A 27,819-nucleotide genomic window follows, 5' to 3' on the forward strand; every position below is an offset into this window, starting at 1 on the left:
CACACACACACACACTCTCTCTCTCTCTCTCTCTCTCTCTCTCTCTCTCTCTCTCTCTCTCTCTCTCTCTCTCTCTCTCTCTCTCTCTCTCTCTCTCTCCTTCTGTCACTGCCGTTGCATGCATCAGACCGGAGTCTGTTCACTTCCAAGCAAGTCTGACTAAAGGGGGGAACAGTACTCTTTTGACTTAGTTTCTGGATTCTTCACGACATCTTCTCAGAAAAACGTTCTCTGTTTCCTCACGCGCTCAAAGGCAACAAGAAGAGAGTGAAGAAGAAGCAATAAGAGAAAATAAGAGGATTTATTCATACTTTTTGTGATTGGATTGAAAAGCACGTGCAGACGGTTTTAGACCACTGGACCCTTTTAGAGACTGAGAATTGAGGTCATCCTGTAATACATTCTCCCTTGGCGGAGTGGCTCCAGCTTTGCTGTTAGTCATACTTTGAAGAGACAAACACACACACGCGCACACACACAGAGCAACAATGGTGGCCGGAATGGTGATGCCCTTGGTGGACTTGAGGGCCATCTACGAGCTCCTGTTTCGCGATGGTGTCATGGTGGCCAAGAAAGACAAGCGGCCCCAGACCAAGCACCCAGAGATCCCCAGCGTGGGAAACCTGCAGGTGATCCGCGCCATGGCCTCCCTCAAGTCCAGGGGCTACTTGAGGGAGACTTTCGCCTGGAGGCACTTCTATTGGTACCTGACCAACGAGGGCATTGTTTACCTGCGCGACTACCTCCGTCTGCCTGCTGAGATCATTCCCTCTTCCCTGCAAAGGGTTCGCCATCCAACAGCAACCCTGGCCATTGCCCAAAGGGCAGCGCGTGGGGTCCAGTCAGTGGACGGCCCCACATCTTATGTCCCCAAACCTGGCAGGGAAGAGAGTCAGGAGGCGATGGCTGAGCGCCAGGTCTACCGACACAGGAAGCTGGACGCAGCCGAGGAGGAATGCCCCTCTGACAGGACGCCAAGGTTCAGAGGTCGCCCGATGGCCACCGAGCCGGTCAGACCAAGAGCATCACGGGAATCTGAGTCCCAGGCCCAGCCTCCCCTGTGGAAGGGGCGGGGCTTCCGCACTGAGGCTTCAATGATGGAGGAAAGCCAGGGGAAGAGGGCCTCCACGGTTACCTTCTCTCAGACCACTGAGGCTTGTAGCAGTAAAGCAGGGGTGTCCTCCCAGGAGAAGATCATCACTAAGGTCCGTGCAGAAAGGTCCCAGGTGGTTCCGGTTCAGAAAAATTCTACTTCAACACATGAAACACAGGTCAGCATCATGTCAGTCTCCTCCAAAGCAGCCTTCCCATTAGCTGTTACTGCAGTAGCTAGTGCTGCAGGAGCTGGGGCTGCATTAGTGAAGGTCTCAGCTGAATCCTCTTTCAATAAAGCAGGTATAGAGAAGCCCAAGAAAGCTGCAGGGGTTGAAGAGGCCCCCAACGTCTCTGAGGAACCTGTACCCAGTAAGCCAGCCATCCCAGCACCCCTGCCCCCTACTAAAGAGATTAAGGAGGAGAAAAAAACAGAAGTGAAGGTGACTCCAGAACCCAAGAAAGCATCAGAAATTACTGTCCCCCAAGAGACCCCCAAACTCTCAGCCGAACCCACCAAATCATTTGAAGTTGATATCACTGATCCCTTATCAGTGGTCAGTGGCAAAGACAGTGTTGTCATTGAAAAGGTTATTGAAACTAAAAAAGGGATGATTGAAGATTGCTCCAAATCAAAGAAGAAGAAAAAATCTCCCAGAGAAATAACGAAGGCTGCGATGGCTGAATCACCTGTCACAAAGGTGTCCCCAGAAAAAGGACTGAAGACCCCCGAGGAAGAGACACAGGAGCCCCCCAATCCCTCACCAGCTTTTGCATCATCAATAAAGCCCAAGGGACCAGAATCCACTAAAGAAACTAAGGCTGAGGTTCGAATAGAAACTAAGGCTGAGGTTCGAAGAGAAACTAAGGCTGAGGTTCGAAGAGAAACTAAGGCTGAGGTTCGAAGAGAAACTAAGGCTGAGGTTCAAAAATCAAATGAGGCTGATCATCAGATCCCCAAACCAGCAGTGGAACAGAGCAACACTAAGTCTATAGTATTACAAGCTGCATCCCATCCCGTTGCAGCCCCTCAAGTGCAGGAGAAGGCTGAGACGACCAATAAAGTGGCCTCAGGCTCATCTGGAAAATTCACCCACGGGTCAGAGATGAGTGTCACGAAAGTGGAAATGGTAAAAGTGCAGAAGACCATAAAGATGGAGATGAAACAGGAAGCCCTTAATCCTGTGGAGATGACCTTCACACTGCCACCGCAACCACCACAACCTGCCATAGTACCGGAGGCTAAGGCCCATATAGAAACAGCTGTGGTTGATTCGTCGAAGGCAAAAAAAGCTAAAAAGAAAAAGCAGGTTTCTTCCCCAGACCGTGAGACCACAAAATCTATTTTATCTCCACCTGCAGCTAAAACATCATCACCAACAGAGAAGGTGTTGATGACCAGGGCCGCCGTTAAGGTTGACTTCCCAAACATCCCTGGGGCAAAAGTAATGGACTGCTCTCCAAAAATGCCTCAGGAAGGAATGTGTTCTGAGGAAACCAACATGGCAGCAGCTGTGCAGGCTGGGGCCCCTGCTTTAGACAAAGGAGAGGCGGAGCCTGCCCAGCTCTCTGCTGAAAAAAAACGGGAGGACTCGAAACCAAAAACCTCCTCTGCAAGGGAAGCACCCGGAGAGACAGCGTCAGCCGGAGCCGAGGCACGGGCCAGCCTACACACTGAGCAGGGGGAGCTTCCCAGAGTTGTTGCAAAACACGCTCTAACAGCAGCACAGAGCACAGAGGAGGAGAAGAAAAGTCTATCTGTTCCTCCCAAGGCCTCGGAGCAGGAGAAGGACAAGGAACCACCACAGACCCCTGCTACCACTGCAGCCACCACCCCTCTGCCAGCACAGCCTCACCTGGAGGACACCTGTGACCAGCCTGTAGACGAGGCCAACATGAGGAAGAAGATAGTAGTGGTGGAGGAGGTGATTGAGGTGCAGCACATCACTAGCCCGCAGGCAGTGGCTGGAGGAGAGGTTCCTCCTGCTGTTGTACCTGAGAGAACAGGGCAAGAACTGGACTTTGATGTCCTGCACGCACTGGCTGTTGAACGGGCTCTCCTGGCCGGAGGAGCGGTGGTCGAGTCCGCCCAGAGCACCATCTCCGACGATGACTGGGACCACTCTCTGGACGTACCTGAGGAGAAGACCTTCCCCAACTTCATAGAAGGTTTGAGAGAATTTCTTGTTTCCCCCTAGTTACTTCCTGTCCTGTGTGTTTGATGTGTGATGTCACTGCAGTTGCCAAGGTTTCCTCCCTTGCATGTACTGTGGGAAGTCTTAGGTGGGCGTTGTGGTGATGGCACTACCATGTCTTTTACCATGTGCTATTATGTTCTATTTGCATATGGTATAAACAGTGTTTTAGGTTATTATACTTCTCTTCACAGTGTATCATTTGAAGATGAACTTATAGTATTATGTTGGTCAGCAAAAATCTGTATTATAGTCCCAAACGTTAGTTTCAGTGCTTGATCTATTCTATTATTGAGTCGGTTGCTCATTAGGGATAGTTTCAGTGCTTGATCTATTCTATTATTGAGTCGGTTGCTCATTAGGGATAGTTTCAGTGCTTGATCTATTCTATTATTGAGTCGGTTGCTCATTAGGGATAGTTTCAGTGCTTGATCTATTCTATTATTGAGTCGGTTGCTCATTAGGGATAGTTTCAGTGAGATGATGAATGAGTACAAACCAATTACAATGAATCTGTGATTTAGGCATCTGTGAGAGAGCATGCTACTATAGTTTCACTGGCAGGGGAGATAACTCACACTACAAAGTGACAAATGTAATAGATTTCCATGCACAACGGCATATTGTAGCATACGAAGCATGTTGAAGCCCATATTTTATTGTACAGACCTCAGTGCCACATGACTTTGATTTTAGACTTGAGCAATGCACACTCGCTCTCTCCCTGCCAGAAATGATTCAGACCTGCAGTAATTCCTGTGGTGTGGCTATGTGCTACGCCTAGCTAACTCCCCTCCTGTCTTTTCTCCGTGGAGATGACCTGCGTGATAAAGGGAAGAAGAGAATGAATGAGAGAAGGGGGTGTGGTGCTTTTGGACACGTTCTCTCTCTCTCTCTCTCTCTCTGTGTTTTTCTTTAGTCAGGAAGACTGTGTTCTTGGCACTGTGATTATTACTTTTCTAACGCTGGTCTCCAGTTCCTGGTTTCCCCTCTCGGGTCAGATAATAGTATGAGTTTGTATGTGTTATCTAACAACAGGCTTTGTTAGGTGGGCTTTCTGAACAATATGTTATCACGCCTGCTGACAGCCCCCCCCCCACCACCACCCACCCCAGATTGGCTCATGGAAAGTGCTGGAATGTGCATAAAAATGCTGGCGATGCAATCCCATGTTGTTGGCGTATACGTCTTTGTTTCTCTGCTGTTGTTTGCTGTTGTTAAAGCAAGACGCATGTTGGTTGACACTGGTTTTTGAGATGTGTTACGTGGGTGTTAATGAGTGTATACCGTAGCATTTAACCCTTGCACAGAGTGGCAGGAGACTGCAGCACACATGGGCGTTGTCTGTACTGTTGTGTGAGAGAGAGAACAGACAGGAAATTGGAATAGTTTGCTCATACCATAGCTGTACTATTCTGGGTGTGTTTTCTCGGTTCCACACGTGACACTGCTTCTGCAGGTCTGGAGTGAATGAGCAGCATTGCTCATATATGACAGGCAGTGGTCAAGCTGTGTTAGTCATCAGGAGAATGACTCCACTTTCGGAAATTTGAGGTTAGTGTGTGTTTACAGATCACCCGGTCAACAGAATTTAGAGCATTTGAGATCTGGATCAAATAACACGTCTGGAAGCAAAATCTTCTTCAAGATATCCAGGGGCATATTGTTATACTGTATGTTAGGGCATTTACCGTCCTTTTGTTTCGGCATCAGTGCAAAATGTAAAGAAAATAAGGTTCCTTGCTCTTTATGTGAATATCAAGGGATAAAAAAGGCTGTGTAACTGATCAGGCATGAAAGCCCATCATGCTTCAGAGTGCCATCCTAGCCACTGATAATACCAATGTTTGCTAACTCACTGCTGCCACCTACAGTGGATGATCCATAATAGCCATGTGTATAAGCGAATTACCCCAGAAATAGCAATGTGAAAGTGTAGTGCCTTTCTCTGGGCTATTTTTATTCATTTTGGAATGCATGTCATGTGACCAATCATGGAGTTTGTCAACCATAACGTAAAATACATTAGGAACAGTATCTATTTGAAGGAATATATCAAATGGAGATGTTTAGCAGACACCACAGTGGTATGCGGGTGTCTCTTCATGTCTGATGATCCTAGAGCGTATTAATATCGATAGTGTTGATGGTAATGAAATCGCATTATAAAGCTGTAAGATTCAGTAATACCCTCAGATTGTTCTGCACCACGCCCACTTTTATACTGCTACCGTAGCACTGTCTGAGACTCTCAGAACTCAAATCAGCCCTTTCTCAGACTTCTGTCAACATGGCTTCGGTAGAAATCAAAACAGGGAACTTTAGATTGGGCATCGACAGATTCGTAGCGTGTCGCTTTAAAGCTCTTTACCCATCAGGCCAAGCCAACAGTGACTCTGGGAAATCCCAGGAAAACACTTACGCTGTGTCCGTGACATGTGCAATCATGTGTGATGAATGAATACGACTGCATGTTCAAACAAAAGTCATATTGTTTATGATTAGTTGGGCACAGGCCATTAACCTAACTCATATTTCAGACATGTCGTGTTGTTTTCCTAGACTTCTCCCTCCTCGGTGCACGACATTCCCACATATTTGTGAAATGTATGAAACTACCAGCAACTGAGGATTCTCCTCTGTCCCTTTTCGTACTAATGGCTTGTGTTTGGGGTGTGGTGTATGTGAGTGTGTGGGCCTGACCTTTCGCTAGTGAAAAAAAACATGAGGGCCGAGCACTGTTAGCCGTCACACTATCAGTAGCCCGTGTTGTGACATCGCAGCGATGAACATGTTGAGTACAGTTTAAGGCTGTAAATCTGAGCTTTGCTGTTGTGCTCAAAACAAAGTTGGCTGGCTCAGCTGCTCCTCTGTCGTTCCGCTGACACCACCTGGCATGTCTCCTGGGTTGGGATGGCACCTGTGTGTTTACAGGCCGCCCGATGAGGAAAACACACGTTGCTCCATATTTCCAAAATAACGAGATGAAATGAGAGATCGTACTTCGTCCGCTTGCACAGAATCACATGCTTGATGACATACGGGTCTGATCCAATTCTAGGAATGTTTATCAAACATTTAAACAATGTAGATACTAGTATAATGGTTACCCTGAAGTGTATAAATGTTGTGTAACATATACAGTGGGGAGAACAAGTATTTGATTCACTGCCGATTTAGCATGGTTTCCTACTTATAAAGCATGTAGAGGTCTGTAATTATTTATCATAGGTACACTTAAACTGTGAGAGACGGAATCTAAAACAAAATCCAGAAAATCACATTGTATGATTTTAAAATAATTCATTTGCATTTTATTGCATGCATTATTACCTATGATAAAAAATTACAGACCTCCACATACTTTGTAAGTAGGAAAACCTGCAAAATCGGCAGTGTATCAATACTTGTTCTCCCCACTGTACAGAGTCCTCTCATAGAAGCCTGCAGGGTATTGTCTCCCAGCGTAGGCAGGCAGAGTGGGTGCCAGTAGGAGCAGAGCTGGCTCACATGGAGGAAAAAGGCGGCTGGAAAAAAACAGCGTTAATTATAGTTTGTAATACAATGTACTGAGTGCAGCCTGGCTGGCTCACGTCAGAGTGACTGGGAGATCTACTGCCTCCATATAACAGTTAACTCACTGTAGTCTAAACTATGGAACAAACACACAAATCAATAGCATATGTTCCTATAATGAGTACTAGTCCAAGATGAGCTGATGTTAGGTATTTCCCATGGTACATATTGGATTTTGGTCCTTGGTCATCAACACAGCTACAGTGCCTTCAGAAAGTATTCACACCCCTTGACTTTTCTCACATTTTGTTGTGTTACAGCCTGCATTTAAAATACGATTGTGTGTCACTGGCCTACACATAATACCAAAGTAGAATTGTGTTTTTAGACATTTTTACAAATTAATCAAAAATGAAATGCTGGAATGTCTTGAGTTAATGAGTATTCAGTCCCTTTGTTATGGAATGCCTAAATACGTTTATGAGTAAAAATGTGCTTAACAAGTCTGTATTTTTGAAGGACGAGCTTGTCTTCGTACCCCACACATATACTTATCTCTAAGGTCAAAACACAGATTAATCCACAAAGACCAGAGAGGTTTTCTAATGTTTCGCAAAGAAGGACACCTATTGGTAGATGGGTAAAAAAAAATGCAGACATTGAATATCCCTTTGAGCAGGGTGAAGTTATAACACTTTGGATAGTGTATCAATACACCCAGTGTCACGTTCACCGTAATGATGAGACCAAGGCGCAGCGTGATAAGAATGCATTCTTCTTTAATTAACGAAGAACACTTAAACACAAACTAACAAAACGAGTGCTGACATGCAACTACACATAGACAATAACCCACAAAACCAAAATGGAAAATGGCAACCTAAATAGGATCCCCAATCAGAGACAACGATAAACAGCTGCCTCTGATTGGGAACCAATTCAGGCCACCATAGACCAACATTTACCTAGACAAACCAAAACCCTATACATGTACAAGACAAGATAGACAAGACATAAACACACATACCACCCTCGTCACACCCTGACCTAACCAAAATAATAAAGAAAACAAAGATAACTAAGGTCAGGGCGTGACACCCAGTCACTACAAAGATACAGGTGTCCTTCTTATCTCAGTTGTCGGAGAGGAAGGAAACCGCTCAGGGATTTTACCATGATGACAATGATGACTTTAAAACAGTTAGGAGAGTTGAATGGCTGTGATAGGAGAACTGAGAATGGATCAACAACATTGCAGTTAATCCACAATACTCACCTAAATTACAGAAGGAAGCTTTTACAAAATTAAAATATATTCCAAAACATGCATACTGTTTGCAATAAGGCACTAAAGTAAAACTGCAAAAAAAATGTTTTTGTCTCGAATACAAAGCGTTATGTTTGGGGCAAATCCAACACAACACATGACTGAATACAACTCTTCATATTTTCACGCATGGGTGGTGACTGCATCATGTTATGGTTATGTTTGTCATCAGCAAGCGATACAGAGTTTAGAGGATAAAAATAAAAGGAATAGAGCTAAGCACAGGTAAAATCCTAGAGGAAAAGTTGGTTCAGTCTGCTTTCCAACAGACACTGGGAGACAAATTCACCTTTCAGCAGAACAATAACCTAAAACACATGGCCAAATATACACTGGAGTTGCTTACCAAGACAACATTGAATGTTCCTCAGTGGCGTAGTTACAGTTTTGACTTAAATCGTCTTGAAAATGGCTGTCTAGCAATGATCAACAACCACCTTGACAGAGCTTGAAGAATTGCTTTAATAATAATGGGCAAATATTAAACAATCCAGGTGTGCAAAGCTCTTAGAGACTTACGCAGGAAGACTGGGTGAGTCTAACATGTATTGACTCAGGGGTGTGAATACTTATGTAAATGATATATTTCTGTATTTCATTTTCAATATATTTTCAAAAATATATAAAAACCTCTTTTCACTTTGTCATTATGGGGAATTGTGTGTAGATGGTTGAGAAATCCATTTTGAATTCAGGCTGTAACACAACAACATGTTGAATACTGTAAGGGGTATGAATACTTTCTGAAGGCACTGTGTGTGGCTCAGGTATGACTATCCTCCCCTGGGTGTTGAGAGGAGGGAAAGGAATGGATTCTAAAAAGAGAGCATATCCAGGGTAGTGGGTTCGATTCCCCACCCATGGGTGTTGAAATGACTGAGGGGAAAGGAATGGATTATATTATTATTATTATAAATGTTGATTTTGTGATGTGTACACACACATCTGCACGTGCATGCTCACACAGACACACACACAGACACACACACACAGACACACACACACAGACACACACACACACACACACAAACAAACTCCCACAACACCCACCCACATACAAAATACTATAGGGTTTTTCTACTCCTTTCAAAGGTCTCAGAAACATTTCACCTTTGACACAAACCTACCAAACTGTAACAGTTTTACGTTTTCTAAGTCAAGATGGGACTTTAACTAGAGCAGAGAGATGGACTCTATGGTTTAGACAGAATATCTGCACTTTCTTCATTAGACATGTCTATACATGGGGCCCTTTTTATGGTTTGCTCGAAACATTTTGTGCCTTTCTTGGACACTGTTCCTGTATTTGTTACATCCAGTCTTTCTGTTGAAAAAAACATCCTTTATAAACAATGTCATTACAAAAGGTTTAAGGGAGATTGTAAAGGTAGCTGCATTTCTCAGGTCTTCAATGTTCAAAGCCTTTTTAGACACTAACTCCTAGTTGTACTGAATGCATTCAACTGAAATGTGTCTTCCACGTTTAACCCAACCCCTTTGAATCAGTCTACTTTATGAGCCCCCAAGGGGTGTCGTTAATATAGCTCTATTTCAGAAATGACTGCACCTCTTTATGAGTTAATTTGGTGGAAATATTCCATGTCAATATCACTAGGAACTGTGTTTGGGCCATAGATAATCATATAAGAACATCAGTTCCTAGCAGACAAAATATTGAAATCTTCAATATCTGTAACTGTAAGCCTAGTTACATTTACATTACATTACATTTAAGTCATTTAGCAGACGCTCTTATCCAGAGCGACTTACAAATTGGTGCATTCACCTTATGACATCCAGTGGAACAGCCACTTTACAATAGTGCATCTAAATATTTTAAGGGGGGGGGTGAGAAGGATTACTTTATCCTATCCTAGGTATTCCTTAAAGAGGTGGGGTTTCAGGTGTCTCCGGAAGGTGGTGATTGACTCCGCTGTCCTGGCGTCGTGAGGGAGTTTGTTCCACCATTGGGGAGCCAGAGCAGCGAACAGTTTTGACTGGGCTGAGCGGGAACTGTACTTCCTCAGTGGTAGGGAGGCGAGCAGGCCAGAGGTGGATGAACGCAGTGCCCTTATTTGGGTGTAGGGCCTGATCAGAGCCTGGAGGTACTGAGGTGCCGTTCCCCTCACAGCTCCGTAGGCAAGCACCATGGTCTTGTAGCGGATGCGAGCTTCAACTGGAAGCCAGTGGAGAGAGCGGAGGAGCGGGGTGACGTGAGAGAACTTGGGAAGGTTGAACACTAGACGGGCTGCGGCGTTCTGGATGAGTTGTAGGGGTTTAATGGCACAGGCAGGGAGCCCAGCCAACAGCGAGTTGCAGTAATCCAGACGGGAGATGACAAGTGCCTGGATTAGGACCTGCGCCGCTTCCTGTGTGAGGCAGGGTCGTACTCTGCGGATGTTGTAGAGCATGAACCTACAGGAACGGGCCACCGCCTTGATGTTAGTTGAGAACGACAGGGTGTTGTCCAGGATCACGCCAAGGTTCTTTGCGCTCTGGGAGGAGGACACAATGGAGTTGTCAACCGTGATGGCGAGATCATGGAACGGGCAGTCCTTCCCCGGGAGGAAGAGCAGCTCCGTCTTGCCGAAGTTCAGCTTGAGGTGGTGATCCGTCATCCACACTGATATGTCTGCCAGACATGCAGAGATGCGATTCGCCACCTGGTCATCAGAAGGGGGAAAAGAGAAGATTAATTGTGTGTCGTCTGCATAGCAATGATAGGAGAGACCATGTGAGGTTATGACAGAGCCAAGTGACTTGGTGTATAGCGAGAATAGGAGAGGGCCTAGAACAGAGCCCTGGGGGACACCAGTGGTGAGAGCGCGTGGTGAGGAGACAGATTCTCGCCACGCCACCTGGTAGGAGCGACCTGTCAGGTAGGACGCAATCCAAGCGTGGGCCGCGCCGGAGATGCCCAACTCGGAGAGGGTGGAGAGGAGGATCTGATGGTTCACAGTATCGAAGGCAGCCGATAGGTCTAGAAGGATGAGAGCAGAGGAGAGAGAGTTAGCTTTAGCGGTGCGGAGCGCCTCCGTGATACAGAGAAGAGCAGTCTCAGTTGAATGACTAGTCTTGAAACCTGACTGATTTGGATCAAGAAGGTCATTCTGAGAGAGATAGCGGGAGAGCTGACCAAGGACGGCACGTTCAAGAGTTTTAGAGAGAAAAGAAAGAAGGGATACTGGTCTGTAGTTGTTGACATCGGAGGGATCGAGTGTAGGTTTTTTCAGAAAGGGTGCAACTCTCGCTCTCTTGAAGACGGAAGGGACGTAGCCAGCGGTCAGGGATAAGTTGATGAGCGAGGTGAGGTAAGGGAGAAGGTCTCCGGAAATGGTCTGGAGAAGAGAGGAGGGGATAGGGTCGAGCGGGCAGGTTGTTGGGCGGCCGGCCGTCACAAGACGCGAGATTTCATCTGGAGAGAGAGGGGAGAAAGAGGTCAGAGCACAGGGTAGGGCAGTGTGAGCAGAACCAGTGGTGTAGTTAACATTGAACACACAATGGTGATTTTAGAAAGGCCCATTTCATCCTCAAACATAGACACATTTTTGTTGGTCCCCTTAGACAGTAAACTTGTGAATGGAACATACATTGTCAATACTGCAATTCACAACGCCACATGCACACTTAGATACATAGCCACCAACTTTAAAAAAGAGGAAGCTATATTTAGCCAATGTTATACATTGCAAGGGTCCCCAAAGCATCAGGGGGTCATTAGTTAGAGAAGCTTGCCAATCTATCTCTCACTAAACAGGAGTGTGTTCACTGGCATTTCGACAGTTAAGTTTGACATTCCTAACCCAGTGCCAAAGAAGACCACCAAGCCAGACTGAGCCGGAATAGTTCCAGTTCTGGATATGAGAATTTGTTGGGGCGTTTTGTGTCATTTTGTTTTGTGTTTTTCTGTTTTCACATTTCCATCAGGTTTATGCTAGAGTACATTGTAATTGACACAGTGCTTCATTGAGAACCATTTGTCCTGCTTCACCTGTTGATGTTTAACTTGTGTCATCATGTCACATAGATGATAGGCCTTTGGCAGAAAGCTCAACTGATCGTAGTGGTATTAGATGCTATTTGCTACTTCAGGTATGTAGACACAGTATGTGCTCAGGCAAACTGGATACAATCATCAGATTCCTCTTAAATGGGTCAGGTCTCTTTCCCCGGTGGCTGAAACCTGTGACATAATCTCACTGAATAAAGATCTCCTCCTCTGAGAAGAAAAGTAGCCTGGCTTAGTGGGCTACTGCAGCAACAACAAAAAATGGCCGCCAGAGTGGTTCCATCAGCTTCTGAACTGTGATGGTGTGATCATCTGTCTCTGTCTGGTATTTATAGCCCCACCGTAAGCTTCAATACCGCCCCTTGCCTCCCCCTCTCCTCCTTCCCCCTCCCCTCCCACGTCCCCCCCCCCAGCCCTGTCGTGTTCCCTTGCCCCCCCTTCTAATTGTGAGGCCACTAGAGAGCAGGCTGACAAGTCCTAGCAGCAGGCACGGGGCTGTCAAAATTAAGAAGGTGGAGAAACGGGGCAGCGGAGAGCAAACAAACAGGAGTCCTCCTCTTTCCCCTCATTTCCCCTGATTCGGCTCTCTCTGTTCCTCCTACTTCCTCTTCCTCTCTCTTTTCCTGACAGCATAGATGAAGATCATACCTGGTAGGTCAACCGACTAGGGTGACTGTTGTTGTGGTCAGTGTCTCTCTGTTGGCTGTCCGTCTGTGTGATTTTGGCAAACTCGGTGTGTGAAATGTTGTTGTGTTGCTGAAGGGGGGGGGGGGACGCTCATCCGTACTACACACAGACGCACATTCCCCACTCACACACACGCACACACATAAACACCACGGCCGCTTAACCGCAACCTTCAGCTACCGAAGTAGGGATTCTATTCCATATTTAAACCTGTTGGCACTATGGCAGACTTGATTGCGAATCATGTCTGCTGATATATATATATATATAAGAGGGTTGTGACTGGCTAAAAGGATGGTGTTGCTCCCTTTGAAACTCCTCTGTGTGTGTTTGATGGCTGTCTGTGTCTGTCCGGGCTATTTGTGAATACTCAATAGATTAAAAAATAAAATTAAAAGACAAATAAAGCCTACACCTGTTTTCCTGTCTTGCTCAAGCCACAAGTGTCGCCAGGCCATTTGGGATTGTTGTTGTGTGTAATCAAGTTAACCTTAACCGGTATTCGATGTGTTTCTTTCATAGAGATTTAGAAGGCAGGATTATTTGGTGCCACTTTAAATTGTCTGTGCTTAGTTCACTCTTATTCTCGAAGGAAATTAGATAGAGGTGGCACTGTACATAGGGCATGTGTGAAAGTGTAATCGATGGGCTAGTATGGTAAACATGCCGCTCCCCTCTCTATCTCTGAGACAGAGAGTAAATAATGCATGTGAATGCCATGTGAATGCTACTTCGGGCTGGGCTTTTTTCTTTTGAAGTCACTCAGTGACAGGACCATTGAGATAAACCAGTCCTGCTTTAATTGACCTAACAAAGACAATTGCATCACCTACTTCCTTGTACTTCCTAGATCCTTGTTCAGTTGAACCACGATCTACTGTATGTGTAGAGGTTGAGAAAGAGGGGGGTCGTTCATTGGGGAACATGATAGTGATTAGGCTGCAATGAGAGAGAGAATGGGGAAGGAAAAGAACATTGATACTCTAGGATGGAATGAGTCAGAGAGGGGGTTCAATTCAATGTGGTAAGAACACAGTACTTCCAATGTAAACTTCCACCTACTGTCAATGTTGATTTAAATTATAACCATATTATCAGATTGTTTTAGTGCTACTATTTCAAGAGGAAGAGGATTTTGACATGATTTTACAGTGGTACAGTAGTTTTTTTTTTTAACTGTTCCTTCATTTGAAGTCTAACTTGCCTTTGTGACTCCGTGTGTGTCTCTGTATGTCTAATGAACAGAGCCTAGTAAAGTGCCCAGTGTGACTAGATACACTTTAGTTTACACAGCCCTTTGCAGTGAAAGCAGATACGGTAAACACGGAGTGGGCCGGTCATTAAAGAACAGACACATACATTATAGAAATATACATTTAGAATGTAGAGAGAGGAAGAAAAGAGAAAGGAAGAGAAAGACTGAGTTGTAAAACACAGAGGACTAGATGAGGGACAGAAGAGGTGTTGAAAGAAGAGAGGGCGTGGCAACATGTGAGAACGCTAGGGGTTCACTGTTTTGGCCGGGAAAGGTTGAAACTGCCCGTCTTTATTTTTTTAAGCCACCCTCCCACCTTCTCTTCTCCTCTGGCACACCCACACGCCCCCACTCCTCTCATTCCATGCCCTCCCACCTGTCTGTCAATGCTGCCAAAGTTTTATCTCTGTCCTAATGCCAGCTGTGGCCTGGTGGGTTTTGGGCACATAGTGACCCTGATCGCAGTCTGGCGCTTGACGAGACTGAGGAGGCAAAGTAAGAGAACTTCAGGAGAGGGGAAAGGGCCTTTCACTGTTATTCTCCCACCAAGAAGACACACTAACCTTAAATTAAAGAGAGTCAAGGTCATAGATAGAGTAGCCAGCTGTACCATTCAGTAAGAGGGTGTCTCCTTTTCCCTCTACTTCTCTCTCACCAGCCCTCTCTCTTCCTAAAGTCTCTGTCTCGCTCTCATTCTTGCTTTACTCTTTTCAGCCCTCTTGTGTTGGAGGTTAACCCTCTAAATGCTGGCTACAATTCTAGTCATGTTAGCAGCCATGGTATGTGGTATGAGAAGCATGAGGGAGTGTGGCTGATCTTTTCACATCACGCTAGTTGTTATTCTTTGGATCTGAATCAGTGTCCAAGGTTTGAAAGGAAGTCATTACTTATATCACAAATATATGAATTGCAAATCTGTCAAGCCTCTCTGAATAAATAGTAGCTACAGTATTTACAACACTTATTGTTTATTTATTGTTTAGATCCCCACCAACCATTTTGCACATTCTTTGTGAGAAATATTGTTTCAATGTCCTATATTTTGATGTTAAAGTCATTCCACTCTCAATACTGCAAAGGCAAGAGAGAGAAAGTTTATGACCAGCATTAACTCAAGTCTATCCAAGACGGCGTAGCAGCAAGACGTGTTTGTTATTGTCCCGTGTAAATATTCAGCTTTTTCTTTTTTTCTGTATACATTTCAATCTCTTTTTCCATTTTCATATTAAATGTTCCTTCCTGCAACCCGCCTCACCCAATGTGGTACGGATCTGCTATTTTGTTTAGACCTTATAACCGGAACCTCCATCAGGGGCTAGCCTTCAGAAGCCAGCCAGCTAATTAGCTACTAGCTATTTAGTCATTGTTAGCCACTGCTAGCAGTCTTTACCTTTAGCACAGACACCAGCCGCTTTAGCCCGGATAGCCCGGATAATATCCGCCAGTCTGCACAGCGCGATAACATCCCGGAGCATATCTAGTTTTTATAGTTTTTATAGTTTTTTTTCTCACACTACCGGATTCCTGTCGCAAGCTCTGGACCATTACACCGGATCATCACAGCTAGCTAGCTGCTAGCGAGTGGCTATCGTGGTTAATGCCCTTGTCCAGAAGCAAACACCAGTTAGCGTCGAGCTTGGCCCATTCCCCCGGCTAGCAAATGAAGAACACCAACTACAACACCTCTCTTGCCAATTGGCCTGGATCCTTTGTCGACATGGAGCTCCGCCGATCCATCATGACTGATCTGTTGACGTATTTCGGTTGATGTTTCTCAACCGCCCCCTGCGTGTAGCTAACAGCGGCTCCCTGTTTTGTCCATTGCTGCTTATTAGACCCTATGATCACTCGGCTACACAGCTGATGCCTACTGGACTGTTCATTAACACTGTACTTCATTTTGTTTATCTGTCGGCTCCTACCTTGAACTCAGGCCCTGTGTGTAGCTAACTGACCCTCTCTGCCCATTCATCGCCATTTACCCGTTGTTGTCAGCCCTCCCAATCAACACCTGTGATAAGCCAATCCTCTAATGTCAATATGCCTTGTATACTGTTGTTTAGGGTAGCTCTCATTGTTTTGTTTTACTGCGGAGCCCCTAGTCCCGCTCTACATGCCTCGGTTAGCTTCCCTGCCCCACCTCCCACATATGCGGAGACCGCACCTAGCTTAACTGGCACTTCCAGAGATGCAGCCTCTCTCATCGTCACCCAATGCCTAGGTAGGCTGGACACATGACATTTTTAACAATGCTTTTTTCGAATAAAAAGTCATTAATTGCATCAGTGGTGGAGCCCAGTTTCATAATATTACCATATATCCCAGCTGCCTGCCATAGTTTTGAAGTGATCATGAAAAAACAGGCCTTATTTTAGGGCATTTTTCACCCTGCCAGCTCCTATTAGTTCTAATTGAGCACCGTGGCACCAACTCGCCTTCCGAACATTCTAATCCCATTTTGTGGTACTATGTCACAATGGCAGCTTTGCAATGGAGACCTGCTCACATTGTTTATAGTTCAAATGTAAACACAAAAAAATCCTCATGTTACTCTGAGGTCATCCCATTGTTTCCTATAGGGAAATATAGGTATGTTTGTCTATTTTGCCAAATATCTTGCAATGTGTATATTTTTATGTTTTCAATTCAGACACCATGCTAATCATGAGCATCTCCTCTTTCGCATGATGTAATGCTGGGCAGTGTATCTTGTTGTCGTCATTATGCAGACATAAGCACATTTGGCACCATTGAGGTGCGGATGTTTACTTTCTACACAAGTTGTTATTTTTCAGTTTCGTCCTAAGAACAGATTGTAGTGGTAAAATAAAAAGGGATAGATTTCTTGGGTGCCATTTAAGCTCAATGGAATTCTAAGCTTCACTCCAGTCAAAACAGGCTCTGCGAACATTCGATTCCATACATTTGCTATGGGCTCGCGCTAGTGTTCCAGCTTAGTCAACGTTCTAAATCCTTTTTCAGCCTTGGGTGAATTTTTACTCATTCTATTGTCCAGCCTAGCCTAGGTTTACCTCCACTGTACTCGCACCCTACCATGCCCTTGTCTGTGCATTGTGGCCTGAATCTATCCACCTGGCCCGGATATCCTGGAAGGATATTGACCTCATCCCGTCAGTAGAGGATGCCTGATTGTTCTTCAAAAGTGCCTTCCTCACCATCTTAAATAAGCACGCCCCTTTCAAAAAATGCAGAACTAAGAACAGATGTAGCCCTTGGTTCATTCCAGACTTGACTGCCCTTGACCAGCACAAACACATCCTACTTTTACAGTAACTCAAGAGTTGCAACATTTGGATTAGAATTGATCTATGCTTACATTTGAACACACACAAATCATTATCTGTTGTCCAAGAGATGACACAAACATTCATAATGCTGTAGTAGGCTGATGCTATAGAAGGACTGGGGTGAGTGGCTTGGCACTGAGTCTCCGGTGTGGAGGAAAGCTCCACAGTGTTTCCTGCAAACAATCACAACTCCCACACCTTCTACTCTGGAGGCTGTGACCGACATTCTGGAAGGGAGGGAGGGAGGGAGTGATTCAATTTGATTCACTTGTGTGCTTTTTATCATTCCAGGAACCATGAGTGTGTACAAAATACCACATATCCCCCAACACCAACACTCTGTCTGTAAAGCTGTGTTGGTGTGGGACAGTATTCACAACAGAAAGTTCCAGAATTTCAAGGTAAACAGTGGACATATGCAACATGTGCACATGGGGAGCAGAGAGTTATAAATGAGACATGTAGTTTGGTTCAGATTGTTGACTTTGGATGCTGTTCAGTGTCCTCTGGGAGAAGGGGAGAGGGCAGAGCAATTGGCCCTGCCAAAACACAGAGGAACAATGTACAGACCTCATGTGGACCTCATGAGTGCCAGTCATTGAGGCTGTATCTTTGAGTTGCTCAGGGACCATGGAAACACATCCAGTCCTAGGCTAAGAGTTTATTTTTACCTCTCGGCCCTCACCGGGGGATTTCTCAACAGCACACCCTCGTTAGTATACATACGCATCATACTGTATATCCCGAGAAGTTCTATTGCTAAGTGATATTTAATCTAGGAGAAGTATCTCCCATTATCTGTGAAGCCCTAAAACCCTGAACAAAGCTATGTGACTGCCCACTAAAGAGTACTGGTTATCCCCAGTAGACAATCTCCCGATGAAAGCTGAATGACCTTGACACACATTGATCCAATATAAGTTTATGCAAGTCGGTTCATTGGACTCCCATTATATGTAATAAATGAATGAAGAATTCTCTGACACCTGCTGTAAGTATAAGAAGGAAAAGGCACTCATGGCCATCTGTTTTGGACTTTAATTACAACTTTCTGGGAAAATGTCAAAATGTAGTCGGAGGGCATGTTCATATGCCTTATAATAATGGATGGACCCATGGCTATTTCCACTAGTTGTCGTCGTGAACAGGCCCTCACTTACCTTAGCACAGCTCAATCTTAAGAAATGACACTGTGGCAGGCAAATGCATTTTCCTTAGCCGGATGAAAGACCAGCCACCAACAATAAATCAGTGGTACTGTGAGATCCTGTGTTACTAATGGAGAAAAGTAGTGCTATATTTAGGAACAAGGAAGGAGATTTCTATGCGATATGGGATCCCTTTTTACTATCCCTTCCTCCTAATCTTGCAGATACCCTAAAATTATATACATTTATTGGTAAACTGGACCTGGTCTCTTTCTTGTATACAGTACAATACATATATTGTTGTATCGGCCTCTATACTCTTTTAGGGGTATTTTACACACTACAGCCACACATTTTGCGACAGTCAAAGGATTCAAGGTATGTAAGGAAAATACAAAATAATAATGTTATTGGAATTTATGAGAGAAAAGTAATGCAAAATGAAGAGCAGAGAATTAAAAGGGAATGTATAATTGTTGTTGCTTTTGTATGGTTTTGTTTTGGTGTTTGTTGGTTAACGTATTTTGGAATTAAAATGTATATACAATTTGTGTATGATGACCTGAAACAAGGAAAATGATATAATAATAATAAAAATATATGTATACTTGAAGAGTACTGGTTACATTGAATGTTCATGGCCATTGACGAGTACAGGTTTGTTGTACTCAAACAACATAAAAGCCTGTACTGGAAAAAGCTATGCAACATTAAAGGATATAGAAATGGAAGCTTGTCTGAGTGACAAGCTTCCATTTACAACATACAGTGCCTTCAGAAAGTATTCATACCCCACATTTTGTTGTGCTACAGCCTAAATTCAAAAAGGATTCATATATATTTTTTCTCTCACCCATCTACACACAATACCCCATAATGACAATACATTTACAAATGTATTGAAAATGAACTACTGACATATCTCATTTACATAAGTATTCACACCCCTGAGTCAATATATGTTAGAATTGTCTTTGGCAGCGATTACAGCTGTGAGTGATTCTGGGTAAGTCTCTTAAGAGATTTGCACACCTGGATTGTTTAATATTTGCCAATTATTCTCTTCAAAAAACGATCACACCACACTCTTCAAGCTCTGTCAAATTGAATGTTGATCATTGCTAGACAATCATTTTCAAATCTTGCCATAGATTTTCAAGCAGATTTAAGTTAAAACTGTAACTCGGCCACTCAGGAACATTCACTGTCTTCGTGTTAAGCAGCTCCAGTGTAGACTTGGCCTTGTGTTTTAGGTTATTGTCCTGCTGAAAGGTGAATTCATCTTCCAGTTGCTGGTGGAAAGCAGACTGATCCAGGATGTCCTCAAGGTCTTTGCCTGTGCTTAGCGCCATCCCGTTTATTTTTTATCCTGAAAAACTCCCTTAATGATGACAAGCATATCCATAACATGATGCAGCCACCACTATATTTGAAAATACAGAGAGTGGACTCAGTAATGTGTTGTATTGGATTTGCCCCAATCATAAAACGTTGTATTCAGGACAAAAGTAAATTGCTTTGTCACATTTTTTTGCATTATTACTTTAGCGCCTTGTTGCAAAGAGGATTCATGTTTCTGTACAGATTTCCTTCTTTTCACTCTGTCAATGTTGTTGATCCATCCTCAGTTTTATCCTATCACAGCCATTATACTCTGTAACTGTTTTGGCATGGTGAAATCCCTGAGCAGTTTACTTCCTTTACCGGGAACTGAGTTAAGAAGGACGTCTGCACCTTTGTAATGACTGGGTGTATTGATCCACCACCCAAAGTGTTATTAATAACTTCACCATGTTCAAAGGGATATTCAATGTCTGCATAATATATATTTTTTATCCATCTACCAGTAGGTGCCCTTCTTTGCGAGGCATTGGAAAACCATACTTTTAACTCTCCTCAGGGCACATTCCTACATTTTCCCAAATGTCTCCGTTTCACTCAATACTCATCAGCAGTAAAAGGTAGTGATTTTTCTGTGTATACACGTTACAATGGGGAAAAACAAGTGACTTAAGTGACTTTGAGTGCGGTGTGATCGTCAGTGCCAGGCGCGCCAGATACAGTGTCTCAGAAACGACCGTCCTCATGGGCTTTTCACGCAAGAATGACGGGCCAAACAAAAAAAAAACTTCCAGTCAGTGGTAGTCCTGTGACCGAATACAGCTCGTTGATTAGAGCGATTCGAAGGAGAATGGCAAGAATTGTGCAAGCTAACAGGCAGGCCGCAAACAGACAAATAACAGCACAGTACAACAGTGGTGCGCAGAATGGCATCTCGGAAGGCACAACTCGTCGAGCCTTGTCATGGATGGGCCATTGCAGCAGACGACAACACCGGTTCCACTTCTATCAGCTAAAACAAGAAGAAGTGGTCCAGTGGGCACGCGATCACCAACACTGTACAATTGAGGAGTGGAGAAACATCACTAGGAACATGACAGTGAGTTCAGTTTACTTGATTGACCTGCGCAAGTCCCCTGACCTCAACCCAATAGAGCATCTTTGGGAGGAGATGGAACGGGCTGTTGGCAGCATGAATTTACCGCCGTCCAATCTGCAGCAACTGTGTGGTGCCATTGCGTCAGCACGGAACGTTTCCGATACCTCATAGAATGCCCTGACGAATACAAGCTGTTCTGGAAGCAACTAGTACCAGATGGGTGTACCTAATGAACTGGCCAGTGAGTGTAGTTCACCACTGTGTGCCTACGCTCATTGATAGGCATGTGAGGGTTGGAGAGCCCCCTGCGGGTAGCATCTGGCAGTAATCGTCTGAGCTCTGACACTTATTCTAGAAAGTTTCTCACAGGGTTCTCTCTCCATTCGGGGCTTGCAAACTATTACAGACTCCAAAGGGAAGCACAGCCAAGAGCTGCCCAGTGACATTAGCGACCAGGTGAGCTAAACTACTACTACGCCATTTTCAACCTCTCCCTGTCCAAGTCTGTAATACCAACATGTTTTATGCAGACCACCATAGTCCAGGTGCCCAAGTACACTAAGGTAACCTGTCTAAATGACTACCGACCCGTAGGACTCACGTCTGTAGCCATGAAGTGCTTTGAAAGGCTGGTCATGGCTCACATGCTGACTACTTGCTGTCCCCAGTCCACCTGGTCGTGCTGCTGCTCCAGTTTCAACTGTTTTGCCTGTGGCTATGGAACCCTGACCTGTTCACCGGACGTGCTACCTTGTCCCAGACCTGCTGTTTTCAACTCTCTAGAGACAGCAGGAGTGGTAGAGATACTCTGAATGATCGGCTTCGAAAAGCCAACTGACATTTACTCTAGAGGTGCTGACCTGTTGCACCCTCTAACAACCACTCTGATTATTATTATTTGACCCTGCTGGTCATCTATGAACATTTAAACATCTAGGCCATGTTCTGTTATAATCTCCACCCAGCACAGCCAGAAGAGGACTGGCCACCCCTCATAGCCTGGTGCCTTTCTAGGGAGTTTTTCTTAGCCACAGTGCTTCTACACCTGCATTGCTTGCTGTTTGGGGTTTTAGGCTGGGTTTCTGTACAGCAGTTGTAAGATGTAAGAAGGGCTTTATAAATACATTTGATTGATTGATGTGCTGAATACAACAACAGTGAAATGCTTACTTATAAAGCCCTTAACCAACAATGCAGTTTTAGAAAAATAAGTGTTAAGAAAGTATTTACTCAAATAAACTGAAGTAAAAAATATGTAAATAATGTAAATAAAAAAGAAGACAATAGAAAAATAACAAATCAGAGAGCAATAATCAAATAACGGTAGCGAGGCTATATACAAAGGGTACCGGTAACTAGCAATGCAAATAGCTTTCTGAGGTACTAATAATATTACTACACAGATCATACACGTAACGTTAGCTAGTGATCCAGCAAGCTGTTGTTCGCTAGCTAGATAACAGTACTCTTTAACTTGCAATGAAAACGACTTTCTGACAAATTTAGAAACGTATAATATCTGAAAATGTAGCTAGACTCTTACCCCTGTGCATAGATCACATATGTCAGAGTCAAGGCCCGCGGGCCACATCCGGCCCGCGAGAAGGTTTTTTACGGCCCCTGGGATGATCTTGATTTATTATTAGAACCGGCACGCAGACCGCAGCAAGCCGGCAGCCCGCAGATCTTTTACACGCACCAATACTACATTTCCCACAATGCAACGGTGACGCACCGAGCAGTAGGCTGCTTCATTTCAATATTTATTGGCACAGCAGTTGTCAGCATCACAGTAAAATTAACTTTCAGATACCCATCAAAAATGGCAAAACGGAAGGTGGACACTGAGAACCGGGGGGTTTCAAACAAGGTGGGAGTCTGAGTATTTGTTCACGGAGGTAGCTGGAAAACCTGTGTGTCTTCTGTGTGGAGAAAGTGTGGCGGTACTGAAAGAGTATAATCTGAGACGACATTATGAAACGAAACACGCGGACAACAACAAGAATATGGACATGGAACAAAGGCTACAAAAGGCAGAGGAATTAAAACGAGGCCTCAAATCTCGACAGGCTCTGTTCAAAAAAGCCAAATCACAAGGCCAGGCTGCTGTCAAGGCCAGTTTTATTTTGGCAGAAGAGATCGCTAAATCAGCCCGGCCATTTACGGAGGGGGATTTCATCAAAAACTGCATGATTAAAGTTTGTGACGAAGTTTGCCCAGAAAAAGGCAACTCTTTTTAAATGTGAGTCTGAGCAGAAACACCATTGCCGAGAGAGTAGACCAGTTGTCCATCAATCTAAAAGAGCAGCTTGTGAAAAAGGGAAAGATTTCATTGCATATTCCTTGGCTGTGGATGAGAGCACCGACATTTCTGACATTGCCCAGTTGTCAATTTTCATCCGCGGAGTGGACTCCAGCCTAAGCGTGACAGAGGAGTTTTTGGCTTTACGTCCTATGCATGGCACAACTACGGGGCATGATTTGTATGAAGAGGTGTCAAGATGTCTAAATGAGATGGAGCTGCCTTGGGAAAAACTCGTGGGTTTGACAACCGACGGAGCACCTGCGATGTGTGGACACAGGAGCGGACTGGTGGGGAAGATACGGGAAAAGATGCAAGAGGAAAACGCGACAGGTGAGCTGACAGCTTATCATTGTATCATACACCAGGAAGCGTTGTGCGGTAAAGCCTTGAAAATGGAGCATGTAATGAGCATCATCACGCGCACAGTTAACTTTATCAGAGCCAAAGGTTTGAATCACCGCCAGTTCAAGGCATTTCTGACGGAGTTAGAAACGGAGCATGGTGATTTGCCTTATCACACAGAGGTGCGATGGCTAAGCCAGGGAAAGGTGCTTCAAAGATGTTTCGAGCTTCGTGAGGAGATTTGTCTGTTCTTGGACAGCAAAGGGAAAGACACAACACAACTCCGAGACGAAATGTTTCTGTGTGAAATGGCTTTTCTGTGTGACATTACGAGTCATCTGAATGCAATGAACTTGCAGCTGCAGGGTCGGGATCGTGTCATCTCTGATATGTACAGTACAGTGAAGGCATTTAAAACCAAACTGACTCTGTGGGAGACGCAGATGCGGAAAGAAAATTTGAGCCACTTTCCCAGCTGCCAGACCATGAAAGAAGCTCTCTACCAGTGCGTTCCCGAGCGCACAGTTGGCTGATAAAATAGGTATGCTTGCCGCTGACTTTCGACGCCGATTTGCTGACTTTGAAGCACAAAAAAGCAGGTTGGAACTGCTCGGTAACCCATTTGCTGTTGACGTGGAAAGCTCACCACCAAACCTCCAAATGGAGTTGATTGACCTCCAATGCAATGATGCACTGAGGGCAAAATATGCGGCAGTGGGTGCTGCGGAGTTCGCCCGTTTCCTCCCGACACAATGCCCCAGCTGCGCATCCAGGCTGCTCAAACGTTGTCTATGTTTGGCAGCACATACCTGTGTGAACAACTGTTTTCTTTGATGAACTTGAACAAAACATCACACAGAAGTCGACTTACTGCTGAACACCTCCACTCAATTCTGAGGATTTCCTCAGCTCAGAGCCTTACCCCGAACATTGATGAACTTGTGGAAAAGATGGGACACCACCAAGTATCACCCTCAACCTCAAACAAGTGAACATTACTGTGCAATCACATATTTAGAGTTTTTACTCAGTTCAAGTTTAAAAGTTAAAGTTTAATATTTGTTTTCACTGCATGTTACTTCTCCTTAAACAAAGTGTTGTTTTTGATTAATAGATTTTTGCACTTTATTTTATTGTATTTCAATCCAATTATATTTTAAAAATATTTCAGTTGAGTGGATGATAGAAAATTGCTATTATTGTTTTTTTCTTTGAAGTAAATTTAGCCCACTTTTGCTAAAATAGAAAATATAGGCTACTGATGGTGCCTTGAATACCGGTTTCTTTCATTTAATGTTCATGTTATGGGGATTTTTATATAAAGGAAATTTGTCTTTTGTGTCTGTTGAAAATGAAAGATTACTGACAGAGCCATAAGAAAATATTGCTTTATTTATCTGATCATATTGGAATATATTTGTTAGGTTTTCAGTAGGTTCAATTAGGTTCACTAGACTATATGCGTCATTTAAAAATTTTTCAATGAACATTCGAACAGTCCGGCCCTCGGCTTGTAGCTAAATTTTTTATTTGGCCCTCCGTCCATTTGACTTTGACACCCCTGGCATAGATGAAGGCTTCACAGCAGACTGGAAACCCTTTTCACTCTGTTTTGTTTGTACAGCTTGTTTGACCCACATTGTGTCAAGTCACTCCGGTTCACAATGACCATGATCAAAAAGTAATCACAACTGTTTCCCACTGATCTTTGTCAATAGTGCCTGCTAACTTTTGGCAGCAATGGTGTTGAGCAGTAGCAACACTTTTGCAGTTCTCCATGGCTAAAAAAGCCCCGGTAGCAAGGTTTATCTACACTTACAGAGCAGCTTATGTTCTAGACAAAAGCATGCTTCATGGTAGACCAATCAGATCTCGTCCTTCTGTAGCTCAGTTGGTAGAGCATGGTGCTTGTAACGCCAGGGTAGTGGGTTCGATTCCCGGGACCACCCATACGTAGAATGTATGCACACATGACTGTAAGTCGCTTTGGATAAAAGCGTCTGCTAAATGGCATATATTATTATTATTATTATCTCTCGGCATGTCCAGCCCATCCATCATCTCAGCCAATCATGGCTTGCGGGAAGGTTCCGACCTTTTTGCATGGCTAAACCAACTCGGCTCGTAATTTTAACAATAGTATTCCTATTTACAGATGGCATACAAGTTTGTTGTTAAGGCACAAGAAAGTTCACATGTTCCAGATGGCATTTCTGCCCAAAAACTAATTTAGATTTTTTTTTAAATGTGCAAATTCCTCTCCTGTGAAGTAGCAGCATATGCCTAACTTCTTGAAATGGGTCACATAATATTGCTTAAAGGTTAGAAGTGGGAATCGTCGGTCCATTTTCCTGGACCCAGATTAAGCCTATCCATGGGCTAAAAATCACTTTCAATTAAGATTCTCCATTGACCATATGCTTTTTAGTCCAAAGGAGGCTTTTTATAATGGGTGCGGGAAAGCAGTCCTTAGTGCCTGAAGACAAGTGCAGATGTATGTTTGTGGAGCATAGGTCAGTCATCTGTAAGATAAGTCTCATATTCAGGCCATCTGTCCACTCTTTAATCTGTCCTAGGATCAGGTCAGTTGTGACCTGTCGTAAATTAGCCTCTCTTGACTGACGACGATGGTGTTTGTGTCGGTCGACCCAAGTAGACAGTCATACATTGTTTAATTACAGTCCTATTAGAAAGAGAGAAAGTAGTCCGCTTTTTCCCCTTCCTTTTACTTTCATGATAGGCTTGATGATAATTCTGCCTTAACAGTGGTAGAAGGGTACTGTGAGTTCCAAGGTGGAATGCAGTACTAAGGGAGCCTCAAAGGTAAATTGATGACAGTTTTTATCATTATAAATTCCTATCATAAGATCTGTATCACCCCGGGCCACTGTTAAAACTGAGCCCAGATAACACACTCCATAAACCATAACAAGTTCTGAAAGGCATGTATACACACACAAAGTGAAATAATTAAACTATGTATTTCACACATTATATTTCCCACCGAATATAAAATTAACTGATCAAATATTTGCTTTCATTGTCACACATACATATTGCAATTGTAATTGAACCGTATCCCAAGAATATTAAAAGAAATTTGAACAAAGTTTAACATTTCCTATTTTTAAAATTATTATTATTTTATTTTTTACATTTCACTGTATTGAATGGATAGGCCTATATACTGTATATATCTATTCAAATGGAATAGAGTACAAGTCCATATACCTTTGGGAAATAAAAGGACTCAAATGAGATGGGCAGGGCTGTCATGAAAGTGAAACATTCACCCATCCATTAGAAAGCTTCTTTTTTTAAATCCATTGACTGTTGCACCATGGCCAGTTCGCTCTGAAAACGAGTGTGTTTGCATTCTTGCGCTCCGGATTATCGGTGAGCGCATCTTGAGATATCGTGTCGCTTTTCACCTGTTGAAGTTATGGCGACGCAGGGGAGCCCCGAAGTTCCAACTGGAGCGTTGTCGTTTTTTCATCTGGGAATAGATTATGAACGGGAATATCACCTGCACGAGATGAGCTATGCAAAAAGAAGCAAATATTTGTACTGCAAAATGTGTTGTGTAGGTGAGTGGCAGAAATATAAATACTGACATGGGGAAGGGTTAAGCAAAGTAGGCGTTCCCCACACTGGTTTTAGTCCTACCGTAGTAAATATGATCACATGTAATACAATTGTAGTTACAAGTAATAATTTAAGTTTATAATTGAATAATTTAAGTTTCATATATGGTCTAGGGCCCTGTATTTTGCACAATCATTTGACACAGCAAGATCTGTTCCTATATTTTAAACCTAGTCCACAAATGAGAATTACACCAAAAATGTAAACAATGGTGCTGAACCACCCTCCTCAGGCATATAACATGATTGAGCAAAACACAGGGCCCTACAACATGATAATTAATATTGTATTATTTTCCATTTCAGAGTGAAAATGAAAATGTTCTTTCAATTAATGACCATGTAAATCTTAGGCAACTGAATGTTTTCAGAATGTATGGTATGATTCTCAAATAAATACATCGTACATATTAGTAGCGTGTGAGATTTGTGAATGGGGGAGAAGGCGTAAGAGACTTGATTATCTGTCTCTTTTTAGTGTTACAGTTAAACTCGTCTTGGATACCATTGATATAATGTCGGATGTTTTGCTGATTGCCTCCAGCTGTCTC

General features: G+C 43.8%; 1 protein-coding gene across 1 annotated transcript in view; it reads left to right on the forward strand.

The window, feature by feature from the left end:
* Nucleotides 1-206: 206 nt before the first annotated feature.
* Nucleotides 207-27,819, forward strand: part of LOC123997278 (plectin-like) — a 145,412-nt gene continuing 117,799 nt past the window's right edge. Inside the window, exon 1 of the mRNA XM_046301431.1 lies at nt 207-3,261. Within this exon, the coding sequence (XP_046157387.1) occupies nt 489-3,261 (2,773 nt within the window). The 5' untranslated portion in view covers nt 207-488. The remainder of the gene's footprint in view (nt 3,262-27,819) is intronic.

This window comes from Oncorhynchus gorbuscha, linkage group LG15 (genome assembly GCF_021184085.1).
Source record: "Oncorhynchus gorbuscha isolate QuinsamMale2020 ecotype Even-year linkage group LG15, OgorEven_v1.0, whole genome shotgun sequence".
Lineage (NCBI taxonomy): Eukaryota > Metazoa > Chordata > Actinopteri > Salmoniformes > Salmonidae > Oncorhynchus > Oncorhynchus gorbuscha.